This window comes from Crotalus tigris, unplaced genomic scaffold (assembly GCF_016545835.1).
Source record: "Crotalus tigris isolate CLP2741 ecotype Arizona unplaced genomic scaffold, ASM1654583v1 scf7180000017774.6281472, whole genome shotgun sequence".
Taxonomy (NCBI): Eukaryota; Metazoa; Chordata; class Lepidosauria; order Squamata; family Viperidae; genus Crotalus; species Crotalus tigris.
The window spans coordinates 5,250,716-5,272,487 of record NW_024096625.1 but is presented as its reverse complement, the minus strand read 5'-3'; the positions used below and the strand labels follow the sequence as shown (position 1 = coordinate 5,272,487).

Genomic DNA, 21,772 nt, shown 5'->3' with positions numbered 1-21,772 from the left:
ATAATGCACTATAATAAATCAACGTACTTTTAAAATTAGGAGCAAATATCAACATTTCAAACGTGTGGTTTCCGTTGCCTTTCTTTTGCTCCACCCCGCATATGATAATTTTACCCTTTTTTCCACCAGCAGCCGGAAGTGCGGCCTGGATATGATTCAATTGCTGTTGTCCCTATGCGCTGCGCAGTCAGGAGGTGCTGACTGAAATCTATGCTCAGGTAAGGGGTTGTTTGCTCTTTGTGTGTGGTACGCTGGCAGGATGTGCGAGATTCGATGGTAACTTATAGTTCACACTTGGATTTAGAGAACACATCTGGAGAAAGGGGAGAAAGAGATCGAGTGCCGGAAGGGCGGACGAGGTTTTGGTGACTGCCCGTCGCAAGCTTTGCCTGCACCGTGAAACCCATGGAGAAAAAAAAAATCTGATAGGCGATGAATAGATTTGTGTGAGTCGCTTGATGAAAAACAACTGTGTTTGTAAAGAACGATTCTGGGCGTGTATGTTGGCATGACGTACTGATACAGAAACGAGCTAGCCAACTTCTAACCTAGCATCTGGCGCGAACTTAATTCGTGCGTGTAGTTTTGGTTCAATGTACAATCCAATAAACTGGGACTAAATAGATCATGGTTAAGCTATGATAATCACGTGTGTGAATATACACAACTATAGTTTTTGTTTTCTTAAGTACCGTGGCGATTTTGCACGTTCTTTGTGCCTTATAAGGGTTGTTTTCTTGATAGCTTTCATGAAATAAGATATTAGTAATTCATTTCTTTGCTTCTTAAATCTTGTGCCTTCCTTCAATCAAGCTTCCCTCAACTTATCTATATTTCAGATTTTGAAATAAATATAGATTGTGAATAGAGATTTTTTTTTTGAAAGACCACTTCCTCCTGGTAGATTTAATTTTGCATGGTAACATTTAAAAAAGCATTAAGTACTAAAATTTAATTTGTTTGAAAATATGTAATTTTATGAAGTTGAATTTGTCATTTTTATTATCTCAATGGGACATGTGAACTTAGATGAACATAACCTGCTGGCAGGTCTTTAAATTCTTTCAATTTAATGGTGTTTACTACTTAAAATAATTTTCTATGTGATTACAAAAAGGAGAAATTGGTGTCTTTCTGTTGATACAGTTATACCAGTTGCAAAGGTATTTTCTATTTAATATTGTTAACATACAAAAAATATTAGACCAGTAATAAGTAATTTGCTAATATATAAAGGCTATTGTAAGATTAATAATGTATTTACATTTTGTGAGAGTCTCATAAAGAAAATAAAAGACCCAAAAATCACTTAAAGAGCTTTGTATAATTCTGAACTTTACCTACAACCCTAATTTTTTCTTGCTTATTTCTAGCTGAAGAAAACAAGAATTTTGAGAGAATTGTTTCTTATAAACTATACATTGGGGTTTGGGCAGTTTGGAATATGTGATTTTTGATATTTTGGCATCTTTAATATCGTTTTCCTGGTTATACTAACTAGAGGATCATAAAATATATATTTGAAGTGCCAATATGCTTTCTAAAGTTTCTTCTCAAGCCTACATTTATAACATAATAACCTGAACAAGTTTTCTTATTTTTTTAAAGTCTTTTTCCTCAGATGTTTCTCCCTCTCCTAAATGTTTATCATTTGACCAGCAAACTGTGCTACTCTTAATTCTGAAAAATAAGAACTGCGTTAGGCTGAGTAAATATAACGGATTAAATAATCCTTGAGTTTATTCAAAATGATATTGAGCTGAGCATGGATGCAAATATTATCTTGGAATATTGGTTAGTTGAGGACAGCTCCAACTAAAGCAACAGAATTATAAAATGGTAGGTGTTCCTAATTTATTATCTTGAAAACTACTTATTTTATGTTAATTCATATTAACAGAGTAATCTGCAATGGAAAACTGTCAGATAAAGCACTGTTTAACTGTACTTCCTACATAAATAGTTCTGTTTTTTTCTAATGGGGCTTATTCTAAAAAGTGGATGTAGCTTCTGTTTCCTCTTACTGTTAACCAAGCTTCCTGGGGTTTTAGAGTCTGAAATACAAAACCTTTAGGGAAGTCACAGATTTCTCACTTGCAGATGGTTTACAGGTAGTCCTTGTTTAATAACTCTGACTGGGACTGGAATTTACATCCCTAAGCAAAACAGTTGTTAGGTGAAACATCATGAAATTATACTACTTAGCAAGAACAATTTCAATACTCCTGATAGCAATTATTAGGTGAGGACTTCATGTTACTCCTGTCATTCCATGCTGACCTCTACTTCAACTTTCCCCAGCCACCACTTCCCCTCCCCACCTCTGCCCTTTTGGCTACCCTGCCCTCTGTTGCATAACCTGCCACCCCCAGCTGACCTTTGCCATCTTCCTCCTGCTATTGATGAGGTGCACCTGGCTGAGGCAGCTGCTGGTTCTTGTGAGACATTGTGAAAGACAGCAACTGCCTTGGTTAGGCATACCTCTTCAGCAGCAGGGAGAAAAAGATGGCAAAGTCAATTGAAGCAGCCTGTTAGGTGATGGTGGCAGAATACAGGTGGCCAAAAGGACAGAGGGGAGGGGTAAACAGGCAAGTGGAAAAGATTGCACACTGTAGTCATAAAGGCGGGTGGACTGCCACGCATACAAATTTAGATCATGTGACCACAAGAGCGTTGCAAACGCTTTATTTTCAGCAGCCAGTCATTACTGTCATTTATTGAACACAAATGGTTGCTGAATGAATGGTTGTTAAGTGAAGACTAACATTTGCCTATCTATTCAGAAAGCGGGGAAAAACGACAGTCCTTGATAGCAAGCTTTCAATTTAAAAGACACCACAGAGCAGGGGTGTCAAACTACTGGCCCACAGACTGGATGCATCATAGCAAAACTGCGCTCACCTCATTGCCAGCAATGGAAAAAAAGTCACGACACGTTGCGACGTGTCATGGGATGTTGCAAGTTTGACACCCCTGTCATAGAGAATGAAAAAAAACCGTAATAAATTTAAACATGATTTCTTAGGATTTCATACCGTAACTTATCAGCTGGGTATAATTTAAAGAGAAAAAAAAGGGTGATGGTTTATCTGCAGGGCTGATGAAATGGCTTGTTTTTCACTGCTGATGCTTTTTCTGATATAGTTAGTATTTAATCACTATTTTTGTAGCAATCTTTTTAGATAATAATGGCCTTGTTTTCATAGTGCAGGTGTAAAACTGAAGTAGAGACATTAAAACTTACACGAAGGCACCAATAGTTCATAGCTGAATGGATATTTGTACCATGGATTTCCAATTCATGATTATATTGTTATCATATACAAGTATAGTTTGGAAAATTACCAGATTTTTGTTCTTAAATTGCCTGTATTCTCAGTAGTCATTTTACAGGGATTCAATCATAATGCTCTAAATTATATAACACATTCCAAATTAATACTGTAGTTTATAAAAAAATAAACAATTTTGACACAAGTTTTTTGATAAAAAATTTCAGGAAACAAATGGAAAAATTAGACAAAATAGTCTCCCCCGAAGACCAAGCATGCTGTGGAGATGTTTTGCAAAACAACTTACCATGAAGATACTGTGACTTCACACTTACTACCTTCTACTGATATATTTAGCCTGCTCAGAAATGGTTTTTGCATTTTCTAGAAAAAATGTGTCCCAGAAATTGAGTTTATTGTTGCTAGTTTTTGGTTTTATCTGGGGCATAATGTTACTGCGCTACACCTTTCAGCATCCAAGGCAACAAAGCAGTGCTGAATTGCGTGAACAAATTCTTGACTTAAGTAAAAGATATGTTAGAGCCCTAGCAGAAGAAAACAAGAATGTAATAAATGGTGATAATGGAGTTGCAATGGCGGGATATGGTAAGCCTACATAATCTCTGTAAATTCATCCTCAGTTTAGTTTTTCAAAATATATAAAGCAATATTATTTTAAAAGCATAAGAAGTTTAATATTTATAAAGTAGAATTAATGTTTGCTACATTTTCAATGTTCCACTGAAGCTGAAAATACTGTATAATATTCATTTCTAAGAAATATTAGACTGCTCTTAATATTAAAGAGTTAATATACTGGCATTGGGTATGGTATGTCTAGAAACATTTTACTTTGAATAATATAGGTTTTTGTCTAATACTAGAAATATAAAATTTCCAGAACTTTTGAAACAATAAAGGATTTGGGAAAAATTCAAATGTGATTTTTTTTTACTGTTTACATATAAAGAATGAGTTTCACTGTATTATTATGAAAATTTACAGAAGTATATTAAGTAAGTAAATCGTTTATTTAGACAACTCTAAATTTATACAGTTTAGTGTTTTTGTTACAAATGAAAGCTTAGAATGTGCTCTAAAGAATATAGCATTTAATCTGTTTAAGAAAAGCAAAGAAAAAAATTAAAATGGAAAAATAGTACATAAACCATATATTTAAAAAGTTTGCATATACTATATTTTTTCCATATATTAAACAGATACAGAAAAAGTTATAACCAGGAACACAATGAGAAAATAATTATTTTGTCACATGAGATTTTCTCTGCATAATATCATTTTCTGAATATATATTTTTTTCCTCTAGCGGATCTGAAAAGAACAATTGCAGTTCTTCTAGATGATATCTTGCAACGCTTGGTCAAACTGGAAAACAAGGTTGATTATATGGTTGTAAATGGCTCAACAACAAATACTACAAATGGGAACTTAATGCCATCAGCTACAAGCAAACGAGTAAATGCAGCAAACAATATAAGATAATAGTCAAAATATTTTGCATTGCTGGAACTGCTTTAGATTTAATTCTTCTTCAGGAGAGAAGCAAACAATTGGCTAATCCAGTTGCAGCAGAAAAAAAAATGAATATATAGAGACCCAATTTCTTTATTTAAAAACCTTTGTGTTAAGAAAGTTGTTTCATAAAGCAACATTGTATTGTAACTTTTAAAAAGGTGTATTGGTAATAAACTAATGTAGGAAGATAAGTAGGTAACACACACACACACACACTATATCAAAGATCAAACTACCCAGAAAATTCCTTCAAAAGAAAAAGAGGACTAATATAATAGGAAGAAAAAAAATGAAGAAATTGATGGAATGAATTGCAAACTATACATATAGCAACAGATCAACCAGCAGAAATTTTCTATATGAAACCCAGATCTTAAGAGCAATGAGAAATCAAATAATATTTCTAAGGAGTGATCTCTTAGCAAAAGAAAACATTTTCTTCTGAGGTTGCCATTTGACAGGAACAAGGATTTTTGCTCTCTGCCTCATGGAGATGCTGCTCTTACAAACTGAGCGGCTGCCTAGCCTTTTGGCAGCCTCCCGCTCACGAATGGTACAAAGTTGGGATCCCACAACCCTAACACGAGCTCTAAATTGGGGGCACTTCTTTCGGCAACTTCATAGCTGTCTTCAGGCTCAGCCAACTCTCCGGGAAGTTTTGAAGAAACAGCTGAAAAAAAGAGGTTTAATCAGGTTAAGTCACTTGAAGCGCTGCCCAGAGCTTCTGGGTTTGGCACTGCTGGAAAATCCGGCATTGCCTTCTACTACCCGCCATAGCCTTTTCTGCAGCTTCTTGATCCCAGCCACTAGTGGAGTGGAGCCCTTCATCAGTCTACTGGCAAGACGCAGAGCTGCCTCTCAACTTCTTGGTCTTTTGGAACCTCCTGTAAAAGGAATAGCTGGTGTTGAACAATGGGAAGGGCTGCCAGTGAGAGTCCAGGCTCAGCTGCTGCTTTCACAGCTACAAGGTGACAGAGATGGTGATGGGAACCAAGGTCGATCTTCCTCAGCCTTGTTGGACTGTTTGCCTTGCGGTTCCATGCTGTACAGAGTTGTGGCTGCAGCATTGATGGAGCCTGGTTGGGAAGTGGAGGCCAAGGTGTTGCTCCTCCCTTGGTTGCTGTTTGGAGACCCAACTCGTCTCTTGTCCTTCTGCCACTTTTTGTCTCCCCGGTGTTTGGCTTCACTTTGTGCCCATTATTCTGAATTACTTGCTTCCTATTTGACTTTCCTCTCAGCCTGGGGAAACTGCCTCAGTTATGACCCTCTGCATGGGAAATGGCAAACTAGTGGTTTAAAAGAAGATGAAATACCTTGGCAGGAGATGCAGGAACGTGTCCGTGCCCTTTACCAGGAGCCAGAGCCTCTAGGCAGTGCAATCCAGACTTGGCTAAGACAGCTAAAGGCCCAGGATGGGAACTTTGAAGTCCGAGGTCTGAGCATTTGGACTGACCTTTTGCTGGATATGGAGATGCCTCATTTTGAAAGTAAATTTAACTCATGTTAACTAAAGAGGTTGAGTAAAAAAAAGTGTAGGTATTATACAGATCAAGTGTAGAATTCTATGATAATTATAGAAAAGGTATAGGTTTAATATCTAAATAAATATAAATGTGGGGAAATTAGCTTGATCTTATGAACTGGTTTATTAATCCATAGTGAAGAAAGAATACCTTTAAAGTGAGTGCTGTTAAGTATAGATAGGTTAAATATTTTAAAATTAGTAGGCATATTTTTGTTCCAATTGAAGTGTGTTCCATCTTAAAGATGGTGGTCCAAAGAGTGAATTCTTTTTGCACTGTGAAATAGTTGAGAAAGAATGTTTTAAAAATAGTTTCACTTGAGAAAATTTAAAGTAGCAATGTGCCAAAGTGTAATCTTGCTACAGAACTAGAGCAGTTGATTAAAAAAATAGTAATGTATATAACTATTCCAGAAACATTTAATACATGTATTTAGTAACATGATATAACCTGTGATGGAGTCAGATTAATTGGATATTGAATACTATTAGCTTCTTATTCATTGCTTTCCTATTTAATATATTTTACACTCTATGATACATAGGGCATACTGTATCTTAAGTTACTCGTGAAACAGAAACAAGAGGAATGGGTTGAACTTTGAAGATGGGAAGTGAAGCATTTTGATGTTTACTGAAAATTTATGCTAAAGGGGTACAGACTATTCTGCAGATAGTTCTTGTGCAGTAATAACAGTTTATAACCAGGATCTTTTCAAGTGAACTTGAAAGTAAATGGGAACAGAGGTCAGCATTGCCTTATATTCATGTTAGCCTTATAGTGGAGAATTGTGGTAAAGGTGCTCTACTACAGTCTAAATTCTGCATCAAAAATTATAAAATGAAGTACCAGTTTGGATTTTGCACCTATATACAATGATTTGTAAAAGGATTGTTCTACTATTTTTGTTTAGATACACTATGTGGTTTAAAAAATATTTAGAAAAAGAACAAGATTGGAGTTCTAGATGTAGAATTTCAAATGATTTTCTCTTCACACAACTGTAGCATCTGGAAAGGTTAAATAAAATATATGTCCATGCTATGAGTCCCTATTGATCTATTCAATTACTTTTTCAAATGTTTCAATTAGGTTTTTTAGCGTAATCCTGTAAAGCAGTGTTTCCCAAACTTGACAATTTTAAGGCATGGGGACTTCAACTCCCAGAATTCCACAGCCAGCGTTGCTGGCTGTGGAATTCTGGGAGTTGAAATCCCCATGCCTTAAAATTGTCAAGTTTGGGAAACACTGCTGTAAAGCAACATATTTCCAATTGTTAGTATTACTTTAATATCTATCTGGTAAATAAAACAGGAAAGCAAGTTTGGTTTAGTGATTTAGACACACACCCAAACAACACACACACACACACACACACACACACACACACACACACACACGCTCGCTCACTCACTCACTCACTCACTCACTCACTCTAAAATTCAAGGCAGGGAATATACCAAATTCTCCTGCTTCTTACTATGTATACTTTCCATATAATGATGTGAGGTGGATTGGACTGGGCTGAGAGAGGGACTGGTCTAAGCTTGCATGGCTAAGGCAAAACTTAGAACTCAGTCTTCTGGTTTGTAGGTCAGTGTTTTGTATTGTTTTTTAGCCTTGGTAACTTAAAGACGTAGACTTCAACCATAGAATTTTTCAGAGTGTAAGCTTTCTGGGGAATTCTGGGAGTTGAAGTCCACACATCTTAAAACTGCCCACGGTGTGAAATGCTGCCTTATCTACTGCATCAAACTGGCTCGGTTTATATAATATATAGGTAGTGAATCGCCATTCCGGTGTTGAGTTCACATGATGCACTGAAGCATTAACTACCCTGGCTAGACAGGCAAAGTTTGTGGCTCTCGCAACTCTGCAAAATCAATTTCAGGAGGGAGGGCGGCCTAGCTAGTATTTCTTTACTAGCTGCCCTTATCGCAAAATGATTAAAACTGAAATTTTGTCGCTGAAATGATTCACGTAGCGACTGAAGAGCGGCAGTTTCAACAAAATTATTCAAAACCAAGGCGGACGCTGAAAACGTTCTGAAACCGCTGCCGCCAAAGCAACGGCGAATCCTCCCGAGTGACATCGCGGCGCAGCAGCTCCTGACAGGAACCGCCTCCCTCTCCGGCGAGGCCATAGCTCCGTGCCGAGTGCCTCCAGGTCTTCCTGGAGGCTTTTCCCAAAATAATGGAGCAGCTGACATTTCAACCAGGGGCTGCCGCCGCCATAGACGACTACTTGGAATACAAGAGGTAAGGAAGCCAATTGAAAGGTCGCTTCTTATCCACCGAGGAGGGACCGGGAAAGCCGTTGCTAAGGCGCTCAGTACGGAAGAGGCTTCTGCAGTCCTCGAGAATGATAAGCGCATGTCTCAAAAGACCCACGTTTATTTAGATCACGTTTGAAGACCCACGCTGTAGTCTGGTGGCGGTTCAGATTTCTGTACGCCAGATCTCGTAGCCTGGCTATTCTGTAAACTCCACGGCAAACTTCATTTACTGACCTGAACCAGGAACAAATTTTAGGGATTGGATAAAATGGAATTGACGGATTTATTGTATGCGGTTCCACCCAACCTAATTGATTCAGAAAACCATGGGACAGCTCCTTGGACCTAGCGGTCTTGGGCCATATAAAGAAATGGGCATGTATGGAAAACATTTCTTCCCTTTCTAAAGATGCTGCTCTTTAGCAGCCAAGATTTAGAGAAAGATCTAGACTTAAGCCCCATTTTCCAATAGGGAATTTCCATTCTACTCTAGCGTTTTGGCTTCAGCATTTTGGCTATGTTACTGCAAAACAGTAATCTAAACTGTGGTTCAGTGAATAAACTAATTTTTGTCTATAACAGTGCATTATATACACGCTATTATGAATTGGGTTTGCACAAGCGTTGGAGCCACTTAGTAGCTAATTACATCACAACCTAATATATGAAATCATATGGTGCTTAACTGGAACACTTCTGATTCATTTTCTGCTCCAATCAGACCCCAAAGAACTGTTACCTATCCTAAGTCAAGCTGCTTGATCTAAACCAGTTGCTAGCTGAGGAATTCTGGGAATTGAAGTCCACAAGTCTTAAAGTTGCCAAGGTTGAGAACCCCTGATCTAAACCAGTGGTTCTCAACCTTTTTAATGCCGCAACCCCCACCCGGTCGTAAGTCGAGGACTGCTCAACTGGTCGTAAGTCGAGGACTACTCAGCTGGTGTAGCACCATTTGCAGAATGGGACTTTTGGCAGGCTCAGCAGGGCAGAGACAGCCTGGACAATTCCTATTGGCTTTTGAAAGCCAATAGAATTAGACTCTATTCAAGAGAGTTTATTCTATTGGCTTTCAAAAGCCAATAGAATAAAAGGGAGTAGCACAGCTAAGGAAAAGGGGAAAAAAATGGCAGACACAAAACACTCCCTCTCAGGCTTTAAGGTGTACTAGAGTGAGTGGGTAAATTGGGAGCAGAAAAGGAGTGAATGATTCTAGTGCCAATTTAACTACTCATCACAATCAATTTGATGAAGGCCTCTTCAGCTGCTTTCCATATGCTTTAACATATTGTGTTTTTTTTCTTAGTTAACTTCTTTGAATTGAATTATATCATTTATCCAGTGTTCCAATTGGTATCCAACTGAGGTTGTTATCCAGCATTGATTTGCTTGTGATGCTCTTCACTAGGATGCTATCCAAAGTAGTTTGGTAATTTCCTTGTGGCTGCTACAAACATGTATATAGATATATTTTTTCGCCGTCATACACAATTCATCTTTATTAGCAAACACTACTCTCCCAAGAACAATCTGATAAGGAGAGTGATATTCCAATAAAAATAACTGCTTATTTAGCTGGGATAATTATACATTTTTGGCTGTTTGCAGAGTTCAGTCTGACTCTGGATTAATAATTTACCACATATTTGGTGCCTCAACCTGATGATTAAAAAGAAAATTATTGTGGTCATTTTTATAGAACATCTAAAAAGATGGTTTCATTTTGATAAGGAAAATATTTCAATTAGTTAATCTACATAATGCCCAGCAGCAATCATAATGATAAATTGCTGAAAAGGCTAAGAATTTTGGAAGGAGGTGCATCTACAGTATTCCCAATGTTCTGAATCCATGCTGGAGCTCTTCTCACATTATGCATGAACATTTAAACATGAATTCAAAGTGGGTTCTGCTGTACATTATGTATTTAGAATGTTATCATCTGATTCCTTTTTAGTATGTGCTTTGATTCATTGACTAGATATACACTCCATGCTAAAGCCATAGAAGCTATATATTAAGATTGGGGATATGAAATATGAAAGGTGATATTGGTTGATGTTGTTAATACTTGTGCTTATTTGTAATATATTTTAATTTTATTTTGTACATTAGGTGCATCATGCTTTTATTTTTGTCTCTTTGACTGAATTTTATTGATTTGTTTTTTATATTTTGCAATTATACACATTGACACTGAATTTTGGAAAGCAACTCAAGTAGAATGATTGCACTATTTCAATGCTACTACTCTAGATTTCTTGTCTGAGTTTGCAGAACATGCCAAGCTAAAATATATAATTGTGGCCTTTGTGTTATGAGAATCCAGCCAATGTAGTTAATTTATGATTCATTGTACGCATGTTTGTCTGAATTAATGTTATAAACAATTGGTTAGAATTTTATGTGAATACAACTATGGCTTATAGCTGAATCATTCACTGTTGCTGCATACCATGTACTTCCCCACTTCCCAGACAGCCATTCCAGTAATTACTATTTCTTAGCTTTTATTGTACGGTTAGGAAGTAAGAAAATAATATGCCTGACTTCAAGGGAAGAAATATCTGACTGAATACATGGAGCTGATGATCATTGCACAGTGAAAAGCTGTGTAGATTGACTTTTCCTCTCCAGACAAGGAAAGGACTTGTGAACACCCATATGTACTCCTGACAGGTGCTCTTCAACACAAGATAACATTCTCTGGCAGGTTTAGAGCTCTGAGAGACCCGAATGGGACCTTTAGGCTCCCACCCTTGACCACGCCTCCTTCACCTCTCGCCCCTTGCCTCTGCCCATTTACCGCCAGTGTTCCTCCTCGGCTGGCCCTCCCCTGCCCATTCTCCCTGGCCAATGGGCCCCTTGCTCTCCACCCCATGTCCTTCAGCCTGGCTCTTTTGCTGAGGCACTCTTTGTCCTGGGCCTTTGGCTGCATGGAACAGATAGTGGTCAGCCAATTGTGTGGGTGGCAGGCAGAAGCCATGGTGTTGGCAGGGGGACAGCGTGGGATGGTAGATCACAGGGGCTGTATTGTGGGTGCACAGGCAGGACCAGCACAGCTTCAGCAATTGCGGGGGGAGTGCAGGCAAATGGCAGGGCCAACACAGCTTTAGTGATTGCAGGGGGGGATGCAGGTGAATGGCAGGGCCAATACAGCTTCAGTGGTTGTGGGGGGAACAGGTGGGTTGCGCAGATAAATGACGCTGGCATGGCTTCTGCTATTGCAGGGGAGGGGGCATGGTGTGGGGCAGCAGGCCAACTCCCTATTGTGTGTCAGGCCAGAATGCCAGTCTCCTGTGCTCCCCCCGTAATTGGAGAAGCTGCGCTGGCCCTGCCATTTCCCTGCCCACCCACCCTTCCTCCCCCAGATTTGGAGAAGTGCCAGTGCTGTTTGCCTGCTGCCCCACAACACAGCCCCTGTGATCGCCCATCACCTGCTGCCGCCCTGCAGCACTGTGACCTCTGCCTGCCACCCACCTGATTGGCTGCATGGAACAGATAGTGTTCCATGCAGCCAATCAGGCAGCTATCTGTCCCATGTAGCCAAAGGCCTGGGACAAAGAATTCCTTGGCAAGGAGCCCATTGGCCAGAGAGAATGGGCAGGGGAGGGCCAGCAAGGAGGAACACTGACGGTAAATGGGTGGAGGCAGGAGGTGGGAGACAGAAGAGGCGTGGCCAAGGGTCGGAACCTTATAGTCCTAGACCCCTGAGAGACTAGGAAATAGCTATCTTGCTAATACTGTGACTTTGAAAGGACACTAAGTTTGCATACTCCTTTTTCCAACCACTTTTGGAAATTGCTCATCAAGTGCTTTTCAGCTATTAGGAACTTTTGGATTGACAAGTTTTTATAGCACCTGGTCAGTTTTCTTCAATCCTTAGTGAAAAGAAGTTTTAACTAAAAAATTGAAGAACTTTTTTTTTGGGAAAAAAAAAAACCAGAAAAAGCAAAATTAAAACTTTGATTATAGAAAGTTACGAATTGACTAAGGCTGCAGATAATTTGGAATTATAAAATATTCTTCCCATGGGAAAATGCTTTTGTTTTGAAATATAATAAAATAAGATTTTAAAAATGGCATACTAGAGGGAACTAAAAATTACATTAAAGGAGAATAACATTTGACTCAATTTAGAATTACAGAATGAAGCAAAATATTTTAATATTGAAAATATTGAAGGACATTTTTGAAGTTAATTTTAAAAGTGTTTGCCTCTCTAGAGAGAATGTGTCTAAAAGATGTTATTGAAGAGAAACAAGTTTTCTAATTGATAAGTTTGAGACTGAAAATGCATTTCTATGCAAATGACATCAAAAAAGATGTTACATTGGACATACTCTATAAAAATACTTGCTGATGTCTTAATAATTAAAATTATTAAACAATTAAATAATTAAAATCAAGAGTAACTGGATAATTTTCCTATATTGGATTTGCAAAAGGGTTGTTCAAATTTTGAAAAAAAATTGTGAGAAGAAGCAAAAAATGAAAAGAATTCAAGTTCAGCAACATTATTTAAAAAAACTAAAGATTAAGGTTGTTTGAAATAAAAGCAAAGAATGTAAAATTGATTAATCTGATCAAGCTTAAAATAGATATGCTGTTATCCCTTGTAGTCCTTAATGGAATTTTGCTGACATCAGGCTTAAGAATATGAATAATATAAGAAACAATATATGAATCTGTATGTATATGTGTTAGAGAATTTTAATTTCTCTGTTGGTAAAAATAAATCAGAAGCTCTCACAGTTGACTGCATTTAGCTGATTCAAATAACCTCTTTATATTCATATCAAAATATTTACAATACCATACATTCTTCTTTACAGCAACATAGCAAATGAAGACTTCTTACAGAGAGATACAGAGACAGACCTCAGACTGAATAAAAAAAATCCAGCTCTTAACTCAATATCTTTTTGCACAGACTCAGTAGCACTTTACTCACATTGGCTGACTGAGTTACCACATGACTCTTCCTGCTCATGAATATTCCAACAATATATTTCATGTTTCCTAACTGTCCATTTCCCGCAGAGATGGGATGGGATGTGGGAAAGAAGAGATCAGTTGTTCATTTGCATTTTAAGAAAAAGTGATATGTTACTAACATTGTTTATGCTTGCAATGAAAGGGGGAAGTTTCCAAACGAAAGCTTGGCAGCTTTTAGTAAAGTATATTTTTATATTTATACTCTCCTGGTGTTCGTATTTTATTTGTACCACAGACATGCCCAGGAGTCGTATTTTTATGCAAATTTTCCAGCATATATATATATATATATATATATATATATATATATATATATATATATATATTTGTATGTAGGTCTTTGGTTGTTCGGGTTTTCTCCTGTGTAAAATTGGAAGTGTCTTGGCGACGTTTCGACGAAGTCCCATTCGTCATCTTCAGGCTGGTGTTTTCAGCTTCGTGCTTCTAGGAGCACGAATATATATATTGGTAAAAATGCGACTCCCGGGCATAATTATAAATACAAGAATAAAACACGATCACCGGGAGGGTTGAAGTAAGAATACTTTACTAAAAATATACTTATACTAAAAAGTTGCCAAGCTTTCACTGGGGGAACTCCCCAGCATCGTCAGGGCTAAAAGGCCATTGCAATAAAGGTGGTTTAAGTAGGTTCAAGTAACGTTTGCGCATGGCTCCTAGACTGTGTTACTGGCCCTGATTGGCCAGCTGATAACCAAGATGTGTCTATAACGTTATGTTCTTTTCTTCGGATGCCCTTCCCTATCCCTCCACTACTGGTCTTTGGAGGCGGGGATGCAAGGTCACTAACGCCTCCAAAGACCAGTAGTGGAGGGATAGGGATTATAATATATATATATATTATAATCTTATTTTTTATTTTCTCAAGTTAAAAGAAACAAAAAATATTTGATAAAAGAAAAAGGAATGAAACAAGTAAAAGAGAAAGAAAAAGGAAAATAAAAAATAATTTCTGACTTTCATACAAATATAAGTAAAAAATTCATCCTATCTTTGTCATTTTATGATAATTATGCAAATCATTAAAATTCATTTGAGAACACTATTGATAAGTTAATCAAGTATATTAAGCAACCACAGGCAATTATATTTAGGATAATAATAGTTTTTAGATATTCACTCTTCTTTCTTTCAGACTTAGAATTTCCAGATATTCATATTTTCTCTCTCATTCACTCATGATATGACGTCCCTGTGTTCTATGTGCATATTATTAAAAGAGTTGTTGGTTATAATTTTAATTAAATATGTAATGTAAAGTATTACAGAAATCAACACTTTTGCAGAATTGTAGGAGAAGATGATGGTGGGAAACTGTTTACTCCGGAAGAATATGAACAATATAAGAAACAAGTATTACCAATTCGGTTGCAAAATAGATTGTATGTGAGCTGGAGATCTCCAACTGGCATTGACTGTAAACTCGTGGGTCCAGAAACACTCTGCTTTTGTTCCCACAGGTGAGGCATTCTATATCTGTGCCAATGGATGATGCACTGAAATTTATCTTAGGTTAAAAAACGCTGTTGATTAGAGAACTTGTGTCTTAATAGTAATATATATTGCATATATTTAATATACTAAAGCAGCGGTTCTCAACCTATGGGTCGCGACCCCATTTGGGGTCGATCGACCATTTTTTGGGGGTCGCCAAAGGCGGCGATCCGCCATTTTCTCCCCTCCGGGGGCGCCGCCGCGCATGCGAGCCACGCATGGGGGCAGCACCGCACATGCACGCCGTGCATGGGGGCGCCGCGCGTGCACACCGCGCATGGGGGCGCCGTGCCGTGCATGCGCATAGTGTTTGTGTGATGGGGGTCGCCGTCACACAAACGTTGAGAACCGCTGTACTAAAGGAAGACTAATACTCCCACAAATTATTTTTATCTTTAAAACAGAAGAGTGGTTTTGCATTTGTTGAAAATGCAAAAAATGGAGGCAGATTTCTTTTTCTGCCTCATCGTATTATGGGAAGTAAAAAAATAATTATTATTGGGCTTTGCCTTATCTTTTTCTGAATGGTAATGGCCCAATAACTGTACTCTGCTGGTCTGTACTATCAGACTCCGTAACAATTCTTTTGTGCACAGAATATTGTACATATTACTCTGCTATTGGTTGGATTCACAAATATAAATCAAGAGAAAGTAAAAGTTTAACAGCTCATATTCCTTTTATTAAGTTAGAAACATTTTGTCCTGGAAATGTGCCAATCTGTTCATTCTTCACTTCTAATATATAATTAAATATATTAAACACAGTATGTGTCTACACATACATATACTCACACATGTCTGAGTTTTTCAACAGGGCAAAATTTATGACCTTGGTCTTTTTTTCTATGTTATTTACTGTTAAGTCAAATAAATGTAAGGTTTTTGACTATCCATTTTGGATTATGTTCAGTTCAGGACAAGGTTCATTCCAAATAATTCTGCTGGGAAGGATTCATTCAGAGGTTCTTACTTTGGAAGCCTCAATATTTCTTGGAATTACAAATAGAAAATTGAGCAATCCTAGGAATCAATTAGAACAGGGGTCTCCAATAATGGGCCATGGCCTGTTTGGAACCAGACTGCGAAAGCAGCAGGCGAGAGCATGAACGCACAGCTCCACTTGCACAAACAGTAGGCACCTGTGCCCGCTCATGTGGAATCATCCCCTCTTCCGCCCACCAGTCAGCAAAGGTTAGGGACTGGAAAGGTTGGGGACTGCTGAGTTAAAGATTGGTGCATATTTTCTCCAAATCTGGGATAAAAGTTGAGATTCTGAAGATTCTGCCAAATTGTACTGGCCTCGCACTTTTTATAAAATAATTGAATTTCTTTGAATAAAAGGATTCCTAAATATTCTAATAATAGTAACTAAACAGTATATTTGCATTTTATTTTTTTCCCTAGATATAAACAACACAAAACAGATTTTGAAGTGATTCCAAAAGAACGTCCTATTTCTGTACCTTGTAGAGTGAGCCGGTGCCCATGCAAATCTTATCATTTTGTTCCTCTTATTGGCACTCAGCCCATCCGCTGTAGATGTAAGCACTTTGCAGATCAACATAGTCCAGCAACTGGGTTTCTATGCAATATGTGTAAGTGTACATGGATTAAATGAGTAATTCATATTTAAGAGTTAACTACTATCCACAGATACCTTTCTTTAAATATTATCTCAGTATCATAACAATGTACCATTGCTTTGGAAATAACTAATACATTTCAAATTCTGCATCAGGAAACTAATTCAAGATTCAGCATAAATATTTCTTCAGCCAGCTTTGGCTTGCCTGATTAGATCTAGTCATGAAAAACTGCTGCAAATTCCATTCTTTTGGGAGGTTCAGGGAGTTGAGGTAAGGAGTTGGGGCTGCTTTTCTGTTGCAGCCCCAATATTGTGGAATAATCTCCCTGGGAAGATTTGGCCAGTTTTTCTTTGTTGGTTTCCATAAACTTGGGAAGACTGAGTTTTCTGGAAAGTCTCTGATTGAGTTGTCACCATCTTTTATTCTCTATTTTTTGTCTTATTTTTCATTAAAATTGGATTTGTTTTATATTATATTTTTATGTGAGCTGCCAAGTATAAATTTTGATTGAAGTGGCAAGCAAAAAGGCTAAATAAATAAATACTTTAAATCTGGTTACCTTGCATAATAATACACAATATTCAAATATGTGCTGCTTTCAGATATGAGATTCTCAGTGTAGTCTTTTTCAGGAATACACAATAAGACTGTTTCTATTATCAGACAACTCCTTGCAAAATTAGAGCCCACCTTCAAATTATTATCTAAGCAAAGAATAGTAATATTTATGAATCCAAATGTAGAAATAATTATCTTGTAATTATTACTTTTTTCCTCATGTAATATGAATATTAAAAGGTTTCAGTTGTAGCGATTGTTTGTTTCACCAAGGCTACAGCAAGCAAAATTGACATTGAGTGGAAATCCTTCAAACAAATTCTGACTTTTTCAAAATATGTTTTGCATTAGGTTCCAAATGTGCAGGGTTTCACAGTTGCTTTACTTGTGGATGTGGCCAACCAGCATATTCTCATGAAACAATAGTGGAAACAAAAGAGGAACGTTTAGCCCAAGGAAAGCCAGTTGGGCAAGATGTCCCTTATGCTGCAATGGGGGGACTAACAGGTTTTAGTTCCTTAGCAGAAGGCTACATGAGACTTGATGATAGTGGAATAGGTAAGGATGAAATTAATGATTTTTTTAAAAAAAATGTATGCCCAATTGTCTCTGTATTTCTCAGCCAACTTATCCTAGGAAGTTTCGGGGAAGACTAGCATTGGCGTGCTATATGTTTTACTTAGAAATCCTGGAAGAAACTGGGGTGGAGTGGAGGTGTGGAATATGCATTGAACAAATAACATGACCTAAAAAGAAATAAATACTAGTTTAATAATATAATTGTAATAATTTAATTGCATGTCTAACAAAATCAGTACTGTTTCAAGTAATTATGTCTGATTATGAAATCTATTTTAGTACCATAAAGTTTAGTACAAATATGCTTGCACTTTTTTAAATAAATGAGGATTGTTGTATTTTGACTTATGCAGTTACCTTGAAGATCACCTGAAATTCTAATAGATTTAAAATTCTTCTTTCTGATTAATTTGAAGTTATAATTCTGTGTTCATGGGCTCAATTTAGCTTGTTGCCTCCTTCAGCTTTATAAATCTGTGAACACTGATTTTGAATCACCATGCTGGCTTTTAATACTTGTCTAGGCTTAATTTCCACGTAGAAATGCTTGACTTTCAAACCCTTTATAATCTGTGTTTAATGCAAATAATCTTTCACAATAGAACATGATCGTTGATTAGGCTGGTTTATTTATCTTCTGTATATTAAGGAGTGTCATTTACAGTTGGCAACAGGCCTTTACTGGAATATACCTCTGTGGTGTTCTGCTATTCCTATGAAGATCAGTCATATCTTTTTTCTCTCTGAAAACTTATACATATTTTAAAAAATATAAAGTAGAGAAGCTTTCAGACTTACATTTTAAAATTGCTGTCTTAAATAGCTATCCTGAAAGTAATACAATATTATATATTATAATATGCTTGTTTTTTTAAATTAAATAATTAAATGTATTTTAAGTAAACTTTTGAGCTATAAAATAATAAAACCATGTTTTAATGGATTTTGGCTGAAAGCAAAGGACAAGGTCATTTTTGAAATCAATTCAGGTATCTAGGTGAGAGTACAGAAGACACAAAATAGAAAATAAGCAACAATAGGTTTTCCTTTTCCTCATGTTGGTTGTTTCCCCCACGCAAGCACTTATTTGTTTACATTTCATGTTTAAGTTCTGGATGAGGGAAGGGTAGGACAAGGAGGATGATACTATCATATCATTAATTGGGTAATCCAGTTAGTTAAATTTACTGTGTTGAAACAGCAGTTTAGGACAGAGAGAGGAAAGATTAAGCATTCTGGTAGGATATGCCAGCCTGGGAAATCAGCAGCAATTCCTTTTCACCATCATGGCTTTTGTTCTGACTTCTTATCTAACTTTATACCCTCATCTGAATAATCTCTTTTTTCATTCGGCAATATATACTGTATAAGGAAGCTATCCTAACTATCCTGAGTTTTCTTCTTTTTCTGTCTTTGGATTTGTTGGACTCTCCTGCTGGAATGGCTCTCTAAACAGAGCTTTATCTGTAACTTATCAGTACATTTCAGGTAAGTCCTGACACAGAAAAAACTATTATCCTTTTCATACTTCATCCCTTTTACAGATATGGAAGAAAGCTATCTTAAAATACATTTTAATTGTTGCTTCTGTCAATATATTTATGATTGTTCTTTAATAGCAGCTTAATCACCAGTTTTATTAAAATCAGTTTCATAGTTATTTGCAAATGAGTAGCAGTGCTCATTTTGCAACAAAACTGGAATCTTGTGGTACTTTAAAGGTTAAGAAATGTATTCGTGAAGTGTTCTATATATTTTTAAAATGTATTACATCATATCTACCTACCTACCTATCTGCTATTCACCTTTCTAACAGTGGCTGTTTTCAAGCTTTTCTTGTTGACAATTTAACCAATGACAGAACATTTAGATAAATACATGCAATATGAATTATTTTTAATTCTGATGTGACCTATAGAAAATAAATCAACCCTTTTGATGAGTGTTGATTCATCTTGATTATGCTATTTTATCCATCCTATTATCTTATTCATTTGTTCATTTTATACTACACCATCATAATTCTAACATAAATGCTATTCAGTCTCATTGGTGATTTTAATCGAACAAATATTTAACCTAGACCTCACTCATTGGCTGTAGTGCTTTAATTTTAATTTGTTAATGCTTGTTTACTTTACTTTTAAGGAGCACCTTCTGTTCAATTCTTAGAAGCTCCTGTAACCAACATGGATAATCCATTTTTAAAAGCATATCAAGGTCCATCCAGTTCCATGCAGGCCTACTCCCAGTTAACAGATGGTAATGATTTTAAAATATTTTTATAGTTGATTAAACAGATTTTAGATGAATTTTAAAATCTAATAAAACTACTGTCTTTAAGGAAATACAAGTACAACAATGCAAGCTTCCAGTTTAAGGAGATCTGAAGAAGATGATATGGCTTATTTTGAAAGACAGTATCAGGCACGGGTAAATCCATAGCATACATTATTTAAAGCATTTTAAAATAATTTGTTCAAATGGCACCTAGCACACATAATAATATGTTGATAATTTTAAATAGTATGTTGGGGAACTGTAGTGATATCTGAAAATCTGGAAATATCAGGACTATTGTGACATGCAAAAATGAAGAGTGTTTATGTAATTTATATTGAAGTCCAGTGGCTTTTCCCCATCTATTTCTGTTGCTATAGTTATATTTTATCATATCTTAAATCTGTACGTTTTCTGTTTCTGCTTATTTGTAATTAAATAAATTGAAAATAAGTACCACTTAAGTAATACCATCTATTTTGAAAAGGTGCTTTGGAATTTAGTGTATTATAATATCTGTTTATGTCTTATTAAATCAATGATATATGTTTGCAGGATTATGCAGCTATTGCACAGAGACTTACCCTGTAGTCCCACAGTCCTGGAAACAGACAAAGGTGTTTTATTGAATTGTTGATCTACTGATTCATTCTTCCATGCATTCCAAAGCACTTCTTTATTAAATCCAAAGCATAGCACAATAAGCAACTATAAGCAATAGAAAAATGGAGGAAGGCCATAGTTACTTTTTTAATATTTCTATTTTGCAGAAACAAAGAAGATAAAATATAGTTTTGGAAATACATATTTTTACTTTTATGTTTAATCAACTGATCAAACTCTTCAGCTGCTTAAAATGTTTCCAGCATGGATTTAGTAATGGGAAATGTGCAGGTTCAAAAGCAATAAAGGTTTTAGAGGCCTATTCAATAATGTGATTGCACAAAGAATATTTATATTGGCTAAATGTTGTATAAATCTTACTATAACAGGTTTACGTTTTATGCATGATAATCATATCAACTAATTCATGTCTCTACCTCCATCTTAGATCACAGCTTATGAGATTTCCAACAATGGCATAACTCATACATTTCAATTTGTGGGTTTGTGTCAATTCATATGGATGCTTGGATGTAGATGCAACCTAGCATCCTGCAAAGGAAATTTCTAGGATAAGAAAATGTGGCAATAATGGGATTAGCTGCAAGTTGTTTTCTGTAGTTTGCACAAAATAAGCAGAGCTTATGTTTCAAGTAATTTTATACATTTTTTTTTCTTTACAGTTGAAACAAGAAAAGGCAAGAGATCAGAAAGGCAAACATCCAATGCCAACAAAGACTCAACATAATCAATAATACATTTGTGTTTCACTGCAATTTATCAGCATCTCTGTCTCTATTTGTCTGTCTATCTTCAATGACTAGATACAATATGTTTATTTTTCTATGCCAATTTTGTTATATATAAAATGAGAGTATACTTCTTTTCAGGCATTGAAGCAAAATCATGCTATCCATCTAATTCTGGAAACTTGAAAATCAGCAATGGAAAAACTTCAGGTTTCATGGCAGAAACTATTATATGAACATTGAGAACTACTTTAGAACATTTTATTGTTAATAAAGATTTGAATTGTATGAAAAGAGTG

At 36.4% G+C, this 21,772-nt stretch overlaps 3 protein-coding genes across 6 annotated transcripts; all 3 read left to right on the top strand.

Moving 5' to 3' along the window:
* The first annotated feature begins 103 nt into the window (after window positions 1-103).
* Window positions 104-5,086, top strand: CCDC126 (coiled-coil domain containing 126). 2 transcript variants are annotated; one of them, XM_039342099.1, is made up of 5 exons: window positions 132-218; window positions 305-446; window positions 1,609-1,839; window positions 3,500-3,878; window positions 4,600-5,086. In XM_039342099.1, exons 4-5 carry the CDS (start codon window positions 3,641-3,643, stop codon window positions 4,773-4,775), a joined length of 414 nt encoding a protein of 137 aa, XP_039198033.1. In that variant the 5' UTR covers window positions 132-218; window positions 305-446; window positions 1,609-1,839; window positions 3,500-3,640; the 3' UTR covers window positions 4,776-5,086. The 2 variants fall into 2 exon arrangements, with proteins under 2 accessions (XP_039198034.1, XP_039198033.1); XM_039342100.1 differs by lacking the exon at window positions 305-446 and having other exon boundaries at window positions 104-218.
* A 148-nt stretch (window positions 5,087-5,234) lies between these two features.
* On the top strand, window positions 5,235-7,378 carry FANCF (FA complementation group F). The gene has a single exon (XM_039342098.1). It carries the CDS (start codon window positions 5,296-5,298, stop codon window positions 6,313-6,315), a length of 1,020 nt encoding a protein of 339 aa, XP_039198032.1. The 5' UTR covers window positions 5,235-5,295; the 3' UTR covers window positions 6,316-7,378.
* Window positions 7,379-8,157: 779 nt separating this feature from the next.
* FAM221A (family with sequence similarity 221 member A) lies at window positions 8,158-21,767 on the top strand. 3 transcript variants are annotated; one of them, XM_039342095.1, is made up of 7 exons: window positions 8,158-8,589; window positions 14,909-15,082; window positions 16,523-16,713; window positions 17,614-17,820; window positions 19,990-20,103; window positions 20,186-20,268; window positions 21,408-21,767. In XM_039342095.1, the coding sequence occupies exons 1-7, from the start codon at window positions 8,525-8,527 to the stop codon at window positions 21,477-21,479; spliced, it is 906 nt and encodes a 301-aa protein (XP_039198029.1). In that variant the 5' UTR covers window positions 8,158-8,524; the 3' UTR covers window positions 21,480-21,767. The 3 variants fall into 3 exon arrangements, with proteins under 3 accessions (XP_039198029.1, XP_039198031.1, XP_039198028.1); XM_039342094.1 differs by having other exon boundaries at window positions 8,164-8,589; window positions 20,186-20,274; XM_039342097.1 differs by lacking the exon at window positions 20,186-20,268.
* The last annotated feature ends 5 nt before the right edge of the window (window positions 21,768-21,772 follow it).